General features: G+C 45.3%; 1 protein-coding gene across 1 annotated transcript in view; it reads left to right on the top strand.

The window, feature by feature from the left end:
* Nucleotides 1-20,644, top strand: part of lacc1 (laccase (multicopper oxidoreductase) domain containing 1) — a gene marked incomplete at both ends in the record, with an annotated part of 32,837 nt that extends 12,193 nt beyond the window's left edge. Inside the window, 3 exons of the mRNA XM_080019493.1 lie at nt 6,755-6,920; nt 19,076-19,301; nt 20,443-20,644. Coding sequence (XP_079875619.1) covers nt 6,755-6,920; nt 19,076-19,301; nt 20,443-20,644 — 594 coding nt within the window. The remainder of the gene's footprint in view (nt 1-6,754; nt 6,921-19,075; nt 19,302-20,442) is intronic.
* Nucleotides 20,645-21,694: the final 1,050 nt, after the last annotated feature.

Genomic DNA, 21,694 nt, shown 5'->3' with positions numbered 1-21,694 from the left:
ACTAAAATGTGTGAAGTCGCAGGTGCAGAACCCGGGGCACGGGCGCCAGGCACGGACCATAGGCCCCAACCGACAGTCCGACAAACCGCCCGCCCCCGCAGGTGAGCTGTCGAGACCCCCATGCCCACCCACGCCCCATCACAGCAGACCAGACGCCCCACCCGGCCACAAGCCCCGAGCGCCCATCCACGTAGCAAAGTATGCTCAGCGCTGGGCACCCGGATGTCAGCCCCCCAGATATATGGGCCCTCAACCACCCCCAGCACCCTGGCCTACCGCCGCAGAGAAGCCGTGTAGTGAGGGCAAAGGCCGACAGCCGCCCCCTGCTCCCCTACCCACAACAGCAAGCAGCCCCCTAGGGGCTCTGGAAGCCACCTTGTGGCGCTCTCAGCATCCCCGGCAGGTTGCAGCACACCTTAGGCCAGCAGGTGCAAGCCACCAAGACTCCGGCCCAGTTGGTGGGGGGCCCACCCAGCCGCCCCCCAGCCTATTGTGTGGTGCATGTACTGAGTTTCGGTTTTCGTGCTGTGAGAGATAGTCGAAGTGCAACCAGATCAATGCAGGGGTGCAGCAGGCCCGGGGAGCAGCCCCACGGACCCACGGACCCCCCCCCCCCAACAGACCCCCCCGGTTCCAACCGCGCCACAGAACACCCACCTCCCGTACCTGGGTGCACCCAGCTCCGCGCCCCTATCGGGCCCCTGGTCAGTCCCCAGCCGCCGAGCATGCTGACCACAGAACAGAGGGAAGCAGGCTGCCCCTCCACCCACAGTCCGCCCCCCCCAGCAACAAGCGCCCCGACAAGACCAGAAGAACCCCCATATGACCCAAAACACCACGACATTGCCCAACTTAGGAAGTCTCAAGTATTAAATAATGGAGTAATGTCAGTGATAAAAGTAGCCCATATTTCATTAAATGAATCAACCTTGTTTTTGGATATTGCCAGTAGTTTTTCCATTGAAATGTATTCTATTAAGGAATGTAACCATTGGGATGTGGTGAGATTATCTTTCCAATTTAGTAATATTATTTTCTTGGTAATTGTTAAGGCGATCAAAATGGGTTGGTGGTGTTTAAGTGGTGGGTCAACTGAGGAGAGGTCACTGAGGAGACATACAGAGGAGATACTGATCTGGGAGATCAGATTTTGATAACTCATGACATTCTGTTTGTTCAATGTCTCGCCATCCATGGCCGGGTTGTTGCTCTGGTTGTAACCATTTAATTATAAATTGAAGATAATTCTCTTGGTAGTAGTATCTAAAGTTTGGGGCTGCTAGGCCTCCACAGTCTTTGTTTTTCTGTATTGCTGCTAGTTTAATTCTCGTTTTCTTGTATTTATCAATAAAATGTATTTTTTATTGTGTTTAGAGGATTAAACCAATATACTGTTGGTTTCACTGGGGTCATTGAAAATATATAGTTTATTTTTGGTAGTATATTCATTTTCACTGCTGCTATCCTACCAATTAGTGAGACGGGTAGGTTGTTCCATCAAATGAGGTCTTCCTCAATGGATTTGAGCAATGGAGTAAAGTTAATGGTAAACAAATCTGACAGATTGGTGGAGATATCAATACCAAGGTAACTAATGTTGCCCGTTTTGATGGTTAAGGGAAGTTTCAGGGTTACAGCATTGCAGATCAGAAGCAGATGGACAGTTGTACAGGATTCTGATCCACTGAATGAGTGACTCTCCAAAGCCAATTTTATTGAGGGTTGAAATGAGATATGTCCAATTATCTCTGTCAAATGCTTTTTCGGCATCTAAAGAGGCAATAACAGCATTTAAGTTGTTCCTTTGAGATATGCTGATCAGACTGAATAAACGGTGCATGTTGCTGGATGAGTGTCTGCCCTTGACAAAGCCTGTTTGGTCTAGGAGAATTATAAATGAAATTACTTTTTCAATTCTCTTGGTTAGTGTTTTACTAATTATCTTTAAATCACAATTAATAAGGGTTATGGGTCTATAACTGGAGGTGAGGGTTGGGTCCTTATCGGATTTGAGCAAACTGAAATGAGAGCAGTATTCATGTGCGGAGGCATGGTGGAGGTTGACTGAATCTCTGTAACCATTCTGATGAATAATGGGAATGTAATCTGCCAGAGGTGCTCATAGAATTCCACTGGGTAGGCATCTTATTTGGGTGATTTATTGTTGGGCATAGAGAAGAGAGCTTTCCTGAGTTATTGAAGAGTAAGTGGTTGATCTAATGTAAGTGATCTAATAAGCCTGCTTTGTCGAAAGTTAAGGGAGGTCGATATCATGAAGGAATGAGTTCATGTTTGATGTATTTGATTCATTATCTGAGTGATATAGATTATTATAAAATTCTCTAGAAAAGTCAAAGTATGTTTTCCTACTATATGGATATTTGATGGCTGTAATAAGTGTTTTTTTCTCTATCATGTTTCAATTGATCGGCAATAAATTTACCTGATTTGTTGTTGAATTCAAAATAATTTGCTCTTGTACGTTGCATGACAAATTGTGTCTTGAGGGATGATATTATCAAGTTGAGATGTACCTGTCTGGATCTCATTTCGGATTTGCTCAGTGAATGAGTGGGCTTGTTGGGAGTGCAAGTCTTTTAATCGTTGTTCGAGTTTATTTTGGCATTCTTGTCCTTGTCTTGTCCTTTTCTTGTGAGTGAAGAATTAAATAATACTACCTCTTAGAACTGCCTGAGACGTTTCCCAGAGTAAGGATGGTGACATTTTTTGGAGTCATTAATTTCAATGAAGGAAGTCCATTCTCTGCAAAATAAATGGTTAAATTCTTTACCTCTCAAAAGTGAGACGTTAAACCGCTTAATTTATGAGGTTGAAACTAATCGGCCTGTGATCGGAAATTACAATTGGGTGGATTTCAGGAGTAGTGATTAAAGAGTTACTTGTCGAGAAAAAGTCAATTCTAGAGAAGCTTTGGTGGTGTGGTGAATAATATGTATATTCTCTTTTATGTGGATTATTTGATCGGCAACAATCGCCAAGAGCAAGATCACTCATATATTGTTTATAGTGTCCGACAAATGCTTGGACTTGTGATTATTCCTGGTTTGTGAATGGTCTAAACTTCAGTACTGTGTTGAAGTCTCCTCCCAGTATAATAATTGAGTAAGAGAATTCTCAGAGTTTTGAAAATATCAACCATTTAGCTTTGAGTTTGAGGTGCTGCAGTGAGGTGAGTTTCTTGCAGTAGACATAAGCTGGTGTTCATCCTGGTGAGGTGACTTTGGATTTGGCTACGTTTAGCTGGTGATCCCAAGCCTCTCACATTCCAACGAACAAACTTAATGGGTGTCATTGAAATTAGTTAGGGGGTGATGGCACACTGCATCCAAGGCAATACCTATACTACCGTGCCCATGTTTTCCCATAGATAAGTCTGAGTTTTCCTCCTTTACATTCCTTTTTACTGTCCTAGTATTGCAGGAAGTTTGTAGGGATACATATCATCACAAACAAATGACAAATAGGCAAAGATAAACATAGAACATTGCAGAGTTAGACATACATATAGTGAGTGACAATAAAGTGATAGTGATGCAAGAAGTAGGGGGGGAGGGATTAGGGAGGTGAGATGATGAGAGAAGTAGGCATGGGGGATTAGAACGGTCAGATGATGAGTGAGCAACATAAATCCTGACATAGCATGCTAATTTCTACATCTAGCAGTATATAAATACCAGAATAACCAAAATACATACATAATTATCAGAATAACCAGGGTGTGCTCTCGGAATAACAGACCAACTATATATAGTTTATCAGCAACCAGCGATACTCCTTTACCCTTCTGCTGGTTCTCCTTCAGGATGGGGTACGGTTCCATCGATCGTTGATCTCCCGGTGTAATTGGTCGTTCGTACCAAGCATGGTTCCTTTTAACTCCCGTCCTTCGCTCCTTACCAGCTCCTTGTGCTTGCAGTGTTTAAACTGCAATGATAGAGCAGGCTTGATTCCCCACAAGTTGCCCCAGTTGGTGAACCAGGTGGAAGGTGATCTGCTGTGGTTAGGATTTTTGATAGCTGTCTTTTAAAGGATAGTTGTGATGTTGTTCAAGATTTGTGAATCAAGAGAGTCTAATGGGAGAGCAATATTTAAATTGCTTGATGGTGACCTGAAGAAGAGACTCATACCATGGTCAAATTGTGTCAGCTTTGCAGCTGACAATCCTGCAGTCATGCAAGGTTTGGGGTAAGACGAAGCATCTTTTTGAAGGCACAAAATCCACACATCTACATAGTTTGTTGTACCTGCTACCTGAGTCACATAGCTGCAGAGAGGGCATCCAGGCAGCTTAGTGTGAACATTGAAGACTTGAAGTTCTTGCCACCATTTATTACTATCTGGACAAAAGCAACACAAGAAAGTCAATTACATTTCATTACATTTCACTGCATATATGTATGAAAGTATGTATATGTATGTGACAAATAAAAATCTTGAATCTTGAATCTTGAATCTTGAATCAAGTCTATGTAACATACAGATCATGCGTGATGCAGATGTGGGGAAGATCCTCAAGCTGGTCCCCACAAGATGGCTATCTCTGGGTTAGTGTGTGAACTGCTTTCTGCAACAGTGGGATCCTCTTACTGTTTCCTTTGAAAATGAGGTGGATGCAGGAATGAAAAAGAAGACTGAACCCTCAGATTCCTCCAAATTGCCTCCACCTGGCCCTACCCAGAAGCCTAAAGCCACACCCTCCACCAGCATGCCAGCTACAATGCAGCCCAAGCTCTCCTCCTCTATCCCACCAAAGCTGTCCAAGCCTCCATCTGGTCCTACCCAGTGTTGTGGTCAAAAAAGGTCCAGGCCCGGGCCAGTAAAAAGTCTGGATCTCTGTACGATGTTTTTATCTATTCTGGCTTCAAAAAACTTGGAATAAAAAACACTGGAACCGAACCCAATCTGATGCAAAAAAGTTGATTGTATATCAGAGAGTCAATTTCAGAAATAAACTTTGAATAGGCTCCGTGAAACCAACTGACTAACCAAACCATTTGGGCTTCTTTTATATCCGAAATGTACCCTTCACTACATGTTCTGCCCCTTTCAGCGTCGCAAACCATTAATAATACTGTAACCAGTGTTTTACAATTTTTTTGGGGTAGCTAAATAACCAATCACATTCTTTGTGGTGGTGAGCCAATCGCAGCTCGCAGTCCTGTTATCAGGAGTTCACTATTTTTTTTGAGAAGGTTACTTCCCTGGTTCTTAGAATTTTGTTTCAACTGCATTTTTCCTCCTGTTTTTGTAGAAGACTTAAGTTCCCTATTTTGGTTTTATAGCATACTTTTATTTATTTTTTTATTTATTTATTTTTTTTCAATATATAGATACATTGAGTATTGGTGGTTTAGTATAACATTTAATCCGTTTATTTCCATGTGGGTGTTACTAATTAACCACAACACCAGCTACTATCAAGTGCAGCCCAAGCTCTCCTACTCTATCCTACCAAAGCTGCCCCTGCCTCCATCTAGTCGTATCCAGAAGAAGAAGAACCCAAAACTTTATCCAAAGCCAGAGTAACCTAGAGTTGAAACCACTCTTTAGAGATGTGAGGAAGCTCTTTTCATCTTCAGCTGACTACATGGTTTTCAAATTCCCATGTGGGGATGAGCTGCATCCTGTTGTGGCAGACATTCCGTTCTCTCCGATTCTTTATCGGCTGCTTTCCTTCTATTCTGCCTGAAGAGGTCACAGTGCATCAAGTGGAAGATGACTTGCGAATGTATCAAACCACCAGCTTTGAGGACAGCATCCTCAGCCAGCACACTGATGAGGCCTGACGAGACATTAGCCTGTTGAAGAAGGGAGTCAAGGAAGTCTTCTCCAACCTTTCAAGTCATGCTCGGGATATTGGTTGTCTTCCATAGCAATGCTGGTTGTGAGAGTGTTTTCAGTCTCATTACCAAAAACAAGACCCTATACAGTGTTAGCCTGATCACTGACATTATAAGCGCCTTGGTGACAAAGGTGAGCTTGGCTTCAAAGGGGACTGTCTGTCACATAGAAGGCTTCAGTGATGCTCTGCTCAGAAAGGCCAAGTCAGCAAGCTACAGTATGAGGCAAAGAATGATGCAAAATGTAAATATCTGTCTTTTCATTTAAGGAATTCTTCTCACGAATATATGATCGTATTGTTTTGTTCATGGCCGATTTTCTATGGGGAAATGACCGTCTGCAAAGCGAAGTGGTGTGAAAGCATATGAAATAAACGTTACATTATTGAAGTACTCAAAATATTTTCTGAAGGTTGGTAGGTCTGGTGATTGAACGTTTGCAAGTAAAATTCTCGGTAACGGCAGATCTGCATCGGATACCCGCTCGTTTGCCTCTTTTCTTTCTCCTCCATCGGCGTGTTAGTGAACAAATCGGCGGCAGGACAAAAGAATCGCAGCACATTCTCCCGTAAATGGAGAAGTCTCTGTCCAGTGATGACCGAACATCCAAAGGTTCTTGTTGATCATACTGTATGTGCGACAGTGCAGTATGTACAAAAATAATTATAATACAAACAATAATAAACAAAAAGCCATTGTCGTGCAACCTTCTCAGGGCGCACCGGATGACTCTTGCATGAACTGACACTTACCATGAAATAAAAAATAAAACATTTCTTCCCACTCGTTCTGCCCTTCCTGGCTGAATGACAACTCTATTGAGCGGTTGCCCTATGCTGAAAAATCCTCAAAACCTTTGGTTGTGTTTTCTTGTTCCGTCTTGTTGGTACCAGGTGAACCATGGCTGCGATGTCTGGGTTATTGGGATGGTGGAGCCACAGAGTTATGATGCAATTGTCACAAACCAGACCGGAGTTGTCATTGCAGCTCCGGGTGCTGATTGCATGCCGCTACTATTTGCTGATCCTGTGTCAAAGGTCATTGGAGTTGCTCATGCAGGTGAGTGTCAGGTTTTTAGGCTTCATAGCATGCTTTCTTCCTGTCTGTTGCTGAACATTTGTCCGTTCGAGAGCAAATTAACCTGAAATAGGTTTGGGGATACATGGGGGGGGCAGTTCTCCTTGTGCAGCCCCCCTTCCTCATCCAACAGTAGAGCCTAGAGGACACTGAATTTCAATTATAACAATAATAATTATTAGAATAATAACACTTATTTGTATAGCACCTTTCATACACGATATGCAGCTCAAAGTGCTTTATCTTAGAAGTCCATGAAACAGCAACAATCAAAGCAATGAAAAATGCATTGACAAAGTAGAATAAAACATTCATTAAAATAATGAAATGTATTAAAAACTGGGCAAGAATAAGCCCATTAAAGAAAATACGCATAATTGCATGTAAGCAAAATGCATTAAAAAAAAGGTAAATATTATACAAAACAGCGATTTAACAAAAAATGCGGTGACCCACTCCACTCTCACTGTCAACACCAGCCATGCAGGTCAAGAGGTGATATATATGAACTAATGTCCACGCCATATCCATGTGACCTGATTACATCAATCACTGTGATTGTGCCATGACAAATAAACAACCAAAATAACCAAAAATATAAACCATCACAACATTATCCATTTACAATTCATCCTAAAATCACAATAAATCTATTCATCCATCCATTCCTACCCTAATTCAGCTCTCAGCCCCTAATTATTAGGTTATTACATAATGATTACTCTTATTACACAAATTAATGGGAGCTCAAGCTCTTATCAAAGTCAATACATTGAATTTACATTTTCATCTTTCCTTCTCTTCATCCTGTAAATGAGTCATATGTCAGTAAGACATGAGGTTCCCAAACATAGCCTGAGTCAGAGTGATCTTTTCCATCACTCCATGTCTGTCAGTCAGAGTCAGAATCAAGGTAGAGGTTAAAGTTCACACTGTGTACACAATGTGTACCAGCCACTCCTTATCCAGCTTCAGCCTCCTGTAGCAGACAGACTTTGGTTGTTGGCTGATCCAGGCAGCTGCCCTTTGTTTTGATGCGCACCTAACGCACAAAGCCTCTCCTGTCTCAAAAGGTTTGCAGGACTCTTCCCATGACCCAGGAGTTACGCAGTGCCGTGTTGTCCACTATAAGCACTATATCTCCAGGGACAAGGTTGCGCTTCACTTCGCCATTGGAGTACAGTGAACTCATTGTCATGTTCAAGAAACCAGTTTAAGATGATTTGAGCTTTGTGACATGGTGCATTATCCTGCTAGAAGTAGCCATCAGAAGATGGGTACACTGTGGTCATAAAGGGATGGACATGGTCAGCAACAATACTCCGGTATGCTGTGGTGTTTTAAGGATGCTGAATTGGTACTAGGGGGACCAAAGTGTGCCAAGAAAATATCCCCCACACCATTACACCACCACCACCAGCCTGAACTGTTGATACAAGGCAGGATGGATCCATGCTTTCATTTTGTTTACGCCAAATTCTGACCCTACCATCTGAATGTCGCAGCTGAAATCGAGAACCATCAGACCAGGCACAATTTCCTTATTTCCTTATTGTCTATTTTTGGTGAGCTTGTGCACCCAGTGGTCTGTGGTCTGCTGCTGTAGCCCATCTGCTTCAAGGGTTGACGTGTTGTGCGTTCAGAGATGGTATTCTGCATAGCTTGATTGTAACGAGTGGTTATTTGAGTTACTGTCCCCTTTCTATTGTCTCAAACCAGTCTGCCCATTCTCCTCTGACCTCTGACATCAACAAGGCATTTTCGTCCACACAACTGCCACTCACTGGATATTTTCTCTTTTTCGGACCATTCTCTATAAACTCTAGAGATGGTTTTGTGTGAAAATCCCAGTAGGTCAACAGTTTCTGAAATACTCAGACCAGCCCGTCTGGCACCAACAACCATGCCAGGTTCAAAGTCACTTAAATCCCCTTTCTTCCTCATTCTGATGCTCAGTTTGAACTTCAGCAAGTCATCCTCAAAATGCCTAAATGCAATGAGTTGCTGCCATGTGATCGGCTGATTAGCTCTTTGTGTTAACAAGTAATTGAACAGGTGTACCTAATAAAGTGGCCGGTGAGTGTATATGTCCGCCCCCTGGAAGTCTCCTGGAGGCAAAGATGGTATGGTCTTCACAAGTAACAGGTGATTTGGCATCAAAGGTCATCAGGATTCATGAATGTTTTGGTAATTGGACAGCCATTGATGATGGCAAAGCATTGTGTGAAAGCATTGTATGAAGTGCCAAGTTTTGTACATTCAAAATGGAATTAAGGACTTCCCTCACTGATCTAATTAACCTCTCCCAAGATCCTCCATGATGTGAGCCAGTTAGGGGATTAAAAGCCCATTTCATTCCTTTCTGGAGAAGAACATCATTAATACGTAACTGATTCCACTGCTCAATGGCTGTTCTCAATTAACGCTCTGCTCCTATGAAGTTCGTCCCTTTATCAGAGCGCAGTTCCTGAATTTGACCACATCTCAATATAAAGCGTCAGAGCATTTACAGTATGAATGGGTCCATGTCCAGTGAAGGTGCCACTTCAATGTGGATTGCTCATAGGGCCAGGCAGGTAAAAATTACTCCATACCTCTTCACTACACTCCTTCTGCTCCTCACCTCGAAAGGTCCAAAACGAGTAAACGGAGGTTCATCTGGAGTAACTGTCAGAGGGTGGGTCTGCAAGCTGCTGGGACATTGGCTGAGCATTCAACCGTCGACAGATGACAAACTTTAATTTAACTCTCCTAATGGCTGTACTAGCGCCAGGGATCCAATATCATTCACGCAATTTCGATAAAATGTAGTTACAGCCACCATGTCCCACCTCTTGATGGATGGATGTGCCTTAGAAGAATGGCTGATATGTAAATCCTTGGCCAGTATTATTGGATGTTTAGCTTCTGCAGGCATAGAAGACCTGCTAAGCTGACCACCAACTCTCAGAACACCTTTTTTCAATCAAGGGCAGTGTGTAGATGTGATTATGCCCCTGTGGAGATGTGTTCGGGCTCAGGGCCAGGGAATGAGGAAGAGGAGGCAGGCGGAGGCAAAACAGCGCCGATTGGCGTGTTTATTGATAATTCATTAAAATCAAACGGTGGCTCGTGGGCCAAAAGGAACAACTCAGGGCTTGCAGGCCAATGTATATAAATTGTCCATGCACCGCTTTCTGATGTTCCACTGTCTGTCCAGTTGCTGATCGTTTGCCACTCAGGCTGACTCGCCTGCACGTAGATTGTACTGCGGGGACACACACACACACAATTATACCTTCCTTCCTGTTTTGGTCATCAGCCTAATCAGCGTAGGGACTCCACTGATTCGCCTGATCCCCAGCAGCTGAGCGGCCCCGGGTTGGGAGACTGCACCGCCTGTCTGCAGCGGCAGCTTGGCCAGGGGGAAGTCCGCTATTGGTGTCTTTCATGTGGTGGAGCCATTGTAATGGGATGTGGTCTGAACAGAGGGTGAAGGCCCTACCCAGGAGGTAATGATGGAGGGCTGTGACCACCCACTTTATAGCTAAACACTCCTTTTCTACGGTGCTGTACCTTGTCTCCCGCTCTACCAGCTTGCAGCTGAGGTACAGCATCGGCCGCTCCACACCCTCGACCTCCTGGAACAGAACGGCTCCAAGCCCCCTGTCAGTCCCGTCCGTCTGCAGACAGAAAGGAAGAGCAAAGTTAGGGGTATGCAGTACAGGCTCCCCACAGAGAGCTGCCTTTAATTTAACAAATGCCTGTTGGCACGGCTCTGATCACTGGACCGGATCTGGAGCACCTTTTTGAGCTAAGTCGGTCAAGGGGCTGGACAGTGCCGCAAATCGAGAAACGGTCGAGAAACTCGTCGACGCAGGGCTTTGGTTAGACATCAAACTTTGGCACCGCGTTCACCTTCCTGTAATCTACGCAGAACCGTACTGACCCATGAGGCTTACCCACTAGCACGATGGAGCTGGACCATTCGCTCGTAGATTCCTCTATTACCCCCATGTCCAGCACAGCCTTTAATTCCGCCTGCACTATTTTCCGTTTTTTTTTTTGGGCAGGCGATACGTCCGAGAGCGCACTTCGGGGTCGTGTCCACATGGTGGAGTATGAGGGGCATACGGCCGGACAGGGCAAAGAACACGTCAGCAAAGCGCTGCTGCAGCTCTGCGACATCAGCGCTACGGCCGGGAGAGAGATGGTCATTTAACAGGGCAGCAGTGGGATCTGCCGGCTTTGGAACCTCTGGCCCCAACTCGTCCCTCTCAATTGTCGCTGTCCAGTGCCACGGGCACGCCTTCTCTCCATTGTTTTAGGAGGTTTAGGTGGTAAATTTGGGCAGACGCCCCCCTGTCTGTGCGTTTGCCCTCATAATCGACCTCCCACACGCATCGTCTGACCACAAACGGACCTTGCCACTTTGCCAGTAATTTCGAGCTGGATGTTGGGAGAAGTACTAACACCTTGTCTCCCCGTGAGAATTGTTTTAACCGACCCCCCCTGTCGTACAGACGGCGCTGACGTCCCTGGGCCTGGAGCAAGTTATCCCGTGATTCCTGCCCTAAGGTGTGTAGCTTTGCTCTCAGGTCCAAGACGCACTGGTCCTCATTTTTACTGGTGCTGGGACCTTCCTGCCAGTTTTCCTTAATCAAGTCAAGCACCCCCCACGTGGAGGACTGGGGAACAGCCCACACCGCAAACAACCATGTCAGCCATGTATCCGAATTTCGGTTGTTGTTGAAGCGCTCGACCAGGCCATCTGTCAGCGGGTGGTTAACGCTAGTCCAAATCGAGCGGACGCCTAGTAACCCATACAGTTCGCGCAGTGTACGTGATATAAACAAAGTGCCCTGGTCGGTAAGGATTTCCTTCAGAATCCTGACCCAGGAGATGACCTGAAACAGAGCCTGTGCCACATTTTTGGCCGTAATACTGCGCCCCGGCACTGCTTCTGGGTATCAGGTCACGTAGTCCACCAGGACTAACACGAATCGATAGCCCCGAGCACTAAGGTCTAATGGCCTGATGAGATCCATAGCGAATCTCTCAAATGGAGTCTCGACTAAGGGGAGGGGGCTCAACAGTGCTCTGGGAATAGCTGGTGGATTCACCCACTGACACTCGGGACAGGCAGCACAGCGCCGCTGCACGTCCGCCCAGATGCCCGGCCAGTAGAAACAGGTCATTATCCGCGCAAGTGTTTTTTCGTGTCCTAGGTGACCAGCCATTGGGTTATGAGCCGCCTGGAAGACTAAATTCCAACGGGTTTGAGGGACTTACAACTGGGTAACCTCTTCTCCTGACTGAGCGTCACGGTTCACTCGATATAATCTATCCCTAATCACCGCAAAATATGGGGGAGTGAGCGCAGCCTCTGGACGCACTAACACGCCATCGGTTTTATCTACCCGCTCAAAGGCCCCTCGAAGCGTTTTGTCTCGCAGTTGTTCCAGAGCAAAGTCCTCCATGGGATGGACTGAGGGTTCCGGGGGAATTCCCACCTGGGGCTCCCCCTCCTCTGCTCTGGTGACCTCTGCCGTTGCAACCGCCACGTCGCCGCGCAACACTCACATATGCCTACAGACGATGAGTGCATCCCCCTGTCTCTTTCATTAGAACATCAAAACCCGGCCAATTTGTACCCAAAATCAGGGAGTGCGACAGGCGGGAACTAACCTCAGCCTTTACCAAATGCTTTTTTCCCTTGTAGCGAATTTCGAGCCGCACTATCGGATGCTATCCGCTATTCCATGCACACAACAAATATCCACCCAAGATGCCTCTACCAAAGCCCTGGGTCGAACCAGGTGTTGCTGAATTATTGTCTGCGAGGAGCCCGACTCCAGCAAAGCCTGATGTCTACCCCTTTGTAACCTTACCGGCACACGGTAGGCCCCTTCTCAACTGGGGGAGGGATTTGGCGGACCGGTGACCGGAACAACCTGACCAACCTCCATAATTGGGCAGTCCTGGAAGTCGTGGTCGGGTCTTCTGCATCGCCAGCATACTTGCCCAGGTGTCTGCCCAGCGCTTGGTGGTCCCGAGGCCGCACTGCTCATGAGGGATCAGGAGGGTGGATCGGAGTAGGAGGTGGTCTCCCTCCTCTGTTGGGTGAAGGGATGGGAGGTTGGCCCTCACTGGGGGTCTGGAAGGGAGGCTGGTGATGGCTGCCAGGTCTGCGGTGCTGGTATTGGCCAGTACCTCGTCGGTTCCCGCGCCCCGTCCTGGCTCAAGTCCCTCGGTGGGCACCTCTCTGGTCTGGTGCTGTAGGCTCGTATGGGCATAGGCCACGCGAGGGCTATGGCGGATTGGAAGGAGGCTTGACGGTGGCATCTCACCCAGCCTGCGGCGCGGCCCGGGAGATTGTTCACGAACTGCTTGGTGGCCACCGCCTCGACTATCCTGTGCGGGGAGCGCTCCTCCCGTCTGACCTACCGCTGGGCCACGTTCAGGAGTTGCTGGGCGTGCAGGAAGGACTGGCCCGCGGTGTCATAAGGAAGGGACCGGAGGCGCAGGCAGTGGCCCTCAGGTGCTCTCCCGACCCGTTCCATCACTGCCCTCCGGACGACAGCGTAGCTCATTCGCTGCTCCAGTGACAGGGCATGCGCCACCAGCTGGGCACCAGGGAACGGGCCGCCACACCTGCTCGCCGTCTGTCCATCTGGCCGCCTCGGCCATTTGTTCAAAGTTGGCGAGGAACGCCTGTGGGGGGGGGGGCAGTGGTCATTCCTCGCCGTTTCTGGTGCGCTCCCGAAGGGGATCTGTATTGCCTGCTGGCTTTCCCAGAGCACCCCCTTGTCCCGCTCGTGGGCCCTCGCCATCTCCTGGAACTGCAGGGCTTGTTGTTGTTCCTGCATTGTGGCGAGGGCCGCCACCATCTGTTCCATGGGGGAGGGTGTCCGGGATTCTGCCTCGCGCTGCTCCATGTTCGTGCTCAGGTGCCACTTGTGGAGGTGTGTTCTGCCTCAGGGCCAGGGAATGAGGAAGAGGAGGCAGGCGGAGGCAAAACAGAGCCGGTTGGCGTGTTTATTGATAAGTCTCTGATAAGTCTTAAAATCAAACGGTGGCTCGTAGGCCAAAAGGAACAACTCAGGGCTTGCAAGCCAATGTATATAAATTGTCCATGCGAATCAGGCTGACTCGCCTGCACGCCGATCCTACTGCGGGAACACACACACACAGTTATACCTTCCTGTTTTGGGGATCAGGCCAATCAGCAGAGTCCCTCGGCTGAGTAGGCTGATCCCCAGCAGCTGAGCGGCCTGTCTGCAGCGGTGACTTGCCCCCGCCCCCTTGGTCCACCAGAGCCTCTTCACACTTTTGCAGCCTGGAGAATTCTTCTGGAAACCTCTTCCTTTGGCTGAACTTGATGATCTCTAGTACTGCATTCTTAAACTCCCCCACTGATAGACAACTTGAAACAGTCTTCCCCTTGAAATTGTACATATCCTTCTCTCATGAACATCATCATTGTTCCACAACTAAGTCAGACTGTTAAAGAACTATGCTCAGTTGTCTCCCCCTCTGACACAGAGACAAGAGCCAGGTCTTAAATCTCAAGATCCATGCCACAGACTTTCTCAGATGGATCCAAGAGTCAAACTACTGGAGCATGCGTGTCACTGCATCTACCTCCTCTCTGGCATGAACAGCATTCACTGCAGCAGCTTTCTTCACCTCAGGGTCATCTGATGGAAGTTGATGAACATTTTTGGGATTGACAGGCCACTCACTCTCAGGTTGATGGAGAAAATGAGGCCCTGACACCCATCTTAGAAATGCATCCACCTTCACGCCTCTAGAGGTAACATCAGCTGGGTTGCTTGCAGTCCCAACATGCCTCCATTGAGAGGGTTGTGAGGTCTTGCGAATTTCTGAGACTCGATTGGCAAGGAAGACTCTGAATCTGGAACTCTTGTTTCTGATCTATTTGAGCACAGAAGCACTGTCTTTCCAAAACACATTGTTGAAGATGCATGTGCAGTTCTTTCCTCCACAAGACATCAATGCAAATTGCCATGGTGGCAGCAGTGAGTTTCATTCAGGGGATGGTGTTAGGCCCACGGCCTCCCAGCGCCACTAGAGGCCGCCCTTGCCCCATCTGCAGCTCCCTACTCAGGCCCAATTGCACACACCTGGGATCAATTACCCACACAGTATTTAGCCCCAGCTTCCTAGCCATTCCTTGCCAGACCGTCAACTAGCTTTCCCCGAGTTGTATTGCTATTGGCTCCCTTTCTAGTTCCTAGTTCCTAGTTCCTAGTTCCTAGTTCCTAGTTTATGTCTTGTTGTCTCGCCTTCCCCTTACCTGCTTGTCTCCTCTCGTCGACCCAGTCTGTCTCTCCAAGTCCAGCCAGCCCGGTTTACCTGCCTGTCTCCGCTCGTCGACCAAGGCTCTCCGTCCATCTCCATCCAGCCTGGTTCCCCGTCTCTCCACCCGGATCCTGGACCCCATCTCCTGGTCATCACCATCCCTGCCCTGACCGGCTCCATCCCCACCCGACCGGGTCCCCCCGGCAAGCTCCACCGTCCCGGTTAATAAACATCCCTGCCTCCCGTCTCCCTGTGTCGTGCGTTTGGGTCCCTCCTAGTTCTGGTCGTGACAGATGGTAACAGACTTTAATGGAGCCACCCTAGCCTAGAAGTTTACAGTCGTGATAACCAGTCCCAGTAAGACAACTCAACACCAGAGTGCTGTCCCCTGACTCCTCTGATTTCTTCTCAGCTTGATCAGTCTTTCTGATTTTCCTTTGGAGGAATGTGAAGTATGGTTGCATTTTTGAGACCACGTGGACAGGAAATCCATTTTCTGCAAACTTTGCTGATGTGTTCTATACATTAACAGCCGAAACAAACACCATTCTCCCCCAAGAAGCCTATCTTCTCATTATGAGCTCTTTTCCCCAACTGGGGACACAACTCCAATGTCCTTCTCCACAGTAAAGACTTATCTTCCTTGTTGTTTGAATATGTTCCTTCCCTTTGGTTCCAGGTCGAGTACAGTACTACAGTAGTGGCAAAGCTAGTTCCTTTAATTCCAGAACGAGGTTGTGGATTATGTTTGCTTAAAACTTTATTTGTTGTCAGCGGTGGATCATCCTGAATCTTTCCAAACACTGGGTAAAGATACTCACTTGTCTCTCAACAAAATTAGTGATGTCAATAAATTTAGCTCTGTTGCGGCACCTTTCCTGCAGTTCACAGGATACAGTTCTCCACTTGTCTCTGAATTTTTAAGGCAACTTCCTTACAATAGTCAGCATATTAGCAGGCATGTCTAGCTCATGCAGATATTGTACCTCTTCCATGGCATTACAGCAGTCTCTGAGGAAAAAGCTATAATGTTGAAGAGCTTTTACATCTTCAGTTTTGATGGAAGGCCATGAAAGAGCCCATATATGCAGATGCAACCTCCTGCATATTTCCAAATTGCTCCTGTAATAACGCCTTAGCCTTGGCATATCCCCTCTCAGAATCGATGTGCTGGTAGCTTTTAACAAGGTCCTTGGGATTACCCTTAGTATACTGCTGCAGGAAATACAGTCGTCACAATGACTCCCAGTGTTCTTTTCCACACCATTCTCAAAAGCCTTCATAAACTTATGATATTTTAATGGGACACCATTGAAGATTGTTATCGCTCTCTTTGGCAAGTATAAGATACATTGCTGCTGTATCAACAGTGTAGTTATTTCATTTTGCTTTCTCACCAATATTTTCATTTGAAGCATCTCCATATTGCATTTGTGTACTTTCTTGAGCATTGTGACACACTAAATGTTGCTCGGGTTCATGGCATCTAACTGACATGGTCTCTGAATGAATTAACACAAATAGATTTTTCTCCTCAACCTTGGTTCCTGCAGCCAGGTGGCCATGTTTCATTTCCCTTTGTGACATGTACGCTTCAAATGGATTGGCCTTAGTGCTGAGGGTTTGTGATTTTTCTGTCTTTTTCCCAAACAAGAGTTAATTCCTTCTGAATGCTTTCTTATTGAGTTTTTTCCACTTAGGGTGCTCTGAGATCTGAACACATTCAGTTTAGCCATTTGTGCTGCCATTTCCTCATCCATTTGAAGCTGCTCCTTCCTTTTATGTAGCCGTTCCTCCTCCTCTCCTCTGTTTTCCTTTAATAATTGTTGTCTTATCTTTAACACTGCCAAGTCAGCTTCAGCTCGAAGACGTTCAGAAGAAATACTAGAAGCAGCAGACCTTCTTCCTGTTGCAGGGTTTTGTGATCTGGATACTCTGCTTCCCACATTTGACACACTATCGCTTGGGTTTACATCACCTTGCAAGTCATCCATCAGGATTTTGGATGCGGCCTGCATTTGTAGTTGAGGATCATCAGCTATTGGAAGAAGAGAGATCTGTTCATTCATTCCAAAAGTATCGGATTGAACACGACTGTCATGGTTCCTTTGATTCACTCAACCACTGTTCAACATCCCCCTTAAATGTGTTGCTGTATTCCACAATGCTGGTAAACTCTGTTTATCCTCTGGGATAAACAGAGTAATTATGCCACCCTTATGTAATGTGGTGGCATTTTCACAAAACTTTCCAAAAGGGGTTGTATATTTGAGACATTTTCCTTTTTTAACCATTTCCTTTGTGGTATGAGTCCTTTTATTTTATTCACAGTCATTTTATATTCCCTTTGAAGCCTTTCAGTTTTATTCACAAAGGCCTTTGCAGTGAGTTTAGTTTCTCTTTTTCCACACTTTTTCACGACATTTCCAAACTTGCAACACCGGCATTTGTTTGACAATTTTTTTTAATTCTTAATTTTTAATTTTATTTTTTTTAATTATTTTAATTTCTTTTTATTTTCTTTTGAATCTCTATTTGTGTATTTAAAACACATCCACGGACCTAAAGGAACTTCATCCAGCAAACATCACATTTTCACATCAGCATCGCGGCGGCAAATTCCAAGAGATGAAGTGGAGATTCTTTATCTGACCGCATGGAGGTACTGCAGCACCAGGACTCACTACAAGCAGGTTTAATGCCAGCACTCTTCACCAACTCACAACCGGTAATCAATCACCCAATCTTTCCCAATGGATGAGCAGCAGTCATTATGCAAGCCTCATTCCTATCATTAATACAGAGCTTATTGTGCATCAGTAAGCCTAACTGGCTTCTATGGCTTGGCTTTGACGGTAGCTACCACAGTTGTGATATTTGACAGCCTCCTTCAGTCTTCAGCCCTCTGAGGATTGATTATTTGAATCCCAAACCATTTGATGCTTGATCGCATGTGTCATCCGAGGATGTTTCTTTTAATGCCTGTTTTTTTGTTGACGAAAATGTAGCCACTACTGGAAACAAAATAAAAGGTCGCTGAGAGACTGAGGTAGGGCCTTGTTTGCTGATTGTCTGATACGTTACGAAAAAAGATTTGCAGAGATCAAAATATTTTAGTAGTTAGTTAGTATAGTTTTTGTATCTTTTAAAAAGTTAACAAATCAACTAGGTATAACATGCAGAAAATATACTCAAATTATCAATAACCATAGACAAAAACAGAAGTCAACAAAAAATACGCCAACCCACTCCAACTCTCCCTGTCCACACAAGCCATGCAGGTTAACAGATGATATATATCAACTAATGTCTCTGCCCATATCCTTGTGACCTGATTACATCAATCATCTTGATTGTGCCATGACAAATAAACAACCAAGATAACCAAAAATATAAACCATCACAACATTATCCATTTGCAATTCATTCTAAATTCACAATAAATCCATTTATGGACCCTAAAGGATTGAAATGATACACTACAGCAGTTTCCATCACAGCTGTATTCAAACAATCATGTACACATCAATTCACATGAAAGTAAAGGAATGTAATACTACAATGAAATATATTTAACATGAAGTAAGAGGATAATTTCACTACTGAATTGAACAGAGCTGACTTTACAAATAATCAAAACAACCAAAGGTTCTCTTCAGTTGCAATAGCAGAAATTCATTCTACGTGATCACTAACGACATGGGAAAGTTAGAAAACAAGGAAAAATAGGATTGTCACTAGTTTACTTCCATAAAGTTTTAAAAATGTATGGATGGCGTAAGAGACAAAGGGTTTATTACATTCCTTCTGCTTTCCCACTATGTACTTCTCAGGCTGGAAAGGAACCTTGATGGGGGTTGCCATGGTTACAGTCAGTGCCATGGTAAGGGAATTTGGTTGCAGGCTGGGAGACATTGTCGTGGTGACTGGACCCTCGGTGGGAGCATGTTGCTTCACCCTGGAGAGAGGGCAGGCTTTGGCCTTCCAGAGCATCCATCCGGGATGCGTTTCTGACCCACACTCTGCGAGACCCCACATCAACCTTCGCTTCGCAACCAGGTATAGACAGAAACACCAAAGCTCATCGGGACGAGACTTTGTAGTGCTGCTACAACCAACTGAAGGAACTATGTAATTTCTAGCTTTGGTTCAATCAACGCTATTGTTGACCTTTCTGGCAGCTGCTTCTCCTTATTCACAAGCTTATGCTTAAATCTTGCATTTGCATGGTTTAAGCGAAAATTCAGGATTGAACAATATCATCTTACTTGAATTTGTTATTACTTTAGAACTTCCTAGAACCAAGCGTACCATGCGTCAGAGTCCTGGAAAATTATATTCACAAACTTTAACTACATGTAGGCCTAAGTGACATCAACTCTGCTGTATGTGCAGTTGGTTAACTTCACACCAGCTATAAAGCAGTCATATTAATCTCCAAGCTGGTTTGACAATGGATTATTTCTCTTTATGGATATATTTAAGTGTATTTGATATGCGCCTTCGAGAGAGAGTGCATCTAGAGATCTGTTTCCTGGTAGTGATCAATGATCTGTTAACTAAGTGATCAATGGCTCACCACCTGGTTTCCACTGGCCAGAGAAGCCCTTCTTATATTATTAATTATTCGTATTTACATGAGACAACCATTTCCAAATTTACCATTGACCTCCTCCCTACTAGCACCGTACAGCCACCATGCAATAAATAAATAGAAAAAACAACTTTTATTTAAATCTGCTGTTTTTGTTTAAGCCATTGAGGTGCGATCCTCCAGAGAAAACGGCATCTACTGGCTCTGGTACTGCAGCGCAAACCTCCGGCAGCCCCAGCAGACATGCGCAGTAGAGTCGGCTCTGCCTCTTCGTTTACGTCTGTGCCGGAACCAGGAAGTTCCTTATACGGAGAAATGGAGGCGTGCCTTATGCTAATGAGCAGTCTCAAGCACACGCCTGTACACATAGAATGATCCAGATTTATCAACATACGCACATGTTTAAGAACAAATGTGTCCGGTATGCACGTGTCATGATCCCGCACTGACTTTCCACCCCCTATAATCCAGCACTTTTTCCAAAATGTAAGAAAATTTCTCCACACATATTCATGAATGAGGCCCATTGATTTTCTTTCATACTGCCAAGAAAATGTACCTGTATGTGTCAATTGTAAATGTTCCTAAACCTTTCCTCCACTCTAGAATTCTCCTCCAAAGGGGCGGGATCCTGCCCAAACACATCCACGACGACTCAGCATCCGACAGACCCTGCGTCACCCCCTGCACCTCATGTCACCCAGAGGCCTTCTTCTCCCATGTTCGCGATGGGCTTAATTTTGGGACGCAGGCAGGCTTTTTATGGATCCCAGAAACAGAGGAGCTTAGGCTCCTGTCAGCAAGCTAAATGGCAAATGGCTAGACCGTGGTCGATGCTATACTATCCTCGATAGATATCTATATCTCGATATATCTATTTATACCATGATGAAAGTGAGCTCTCTTCCAGAATATTCATATTTTGAATCGAAAAGCTGATGGCACAAAAATCATACAATAATGGGTTACTTATTCAACAATAAGCATGCACATAAATATGACAAGTAAATAAAAAACACCAGTCTTTCTGAAGAATCTTCTGGTTTGCAATGGACATTGCAACCTTTTAATGCATTATATTGTTTAAAGTGAAATGAATACCATTGTAAAGCAATTTGAATATGTGATTTGAATTTCAACAAGGCAGATTTTATAATAGGATCAATGAGCTTTTGTGCTTTATCTGCATTAATATGCAAGTAGACAGGCGGAGGCCAATCTGCAATAATATCTGCAGTAATAGACAGCAGATAGATATAGATCTATAATTGTGTAGCACAAAACAAACACAAGAGGGAACTATTGACATATATCCACATACAGTGGGGCAAAAAAGTATTTAGTCAGCCACCAATTGTGCAAGTTCTCCCACTTAAAAAGATGAGATAGGCCTGTAATTTTCATCATAGGTACACTTTGACTATGAGAGACAGAATGGGGGGAAAGAATCCAGGAAATCACATTGTAGGATTTTTAATGAATTAATTGGTAAATTCCTCGGTAAAATAAGTATTTGGTCACCTACAAACAAGCAAGATTTCTGGCTTTCACAGACCTGCAACTTTTTCATTACATTACATTTACATTTAGTCATTTAGCAGACGCTTTTATCCAAAGCGACTTACAATTGTTCAAACACCGACGGACGCAGCCATCAGGAGCAATTAGGGGTTAAGTGTCTTGCTCAAGGACACTACAGCATGCTAGCAGGAGGAGCCTGGGATTGAACCAGCAACCTTTAGATCACTAGACCACCAGCTCTACCGCCTGAGCTACCATCCCCATTTTCTTTAAGAGGCTCCTCTGTCCTCCACTCGTTACCTGTATTAATGGCACCTGTTTGAACTCGTTATCAGTA

This window comes from Zeus faber, assembly GCF_960531495.2.
Source record: "Zeus faber genome assembly, chromosome: 18".
Taxonomy (NCBI): domain Eukaryota; kingdom Metazoa; phylum Chordata; class Actinopteri; order Zeiformes; family Zeidae; genus Zeus; species Zeus faber.
This window is presented reverse-complemented; position numbering and strand designations above follow the sequence as displayed.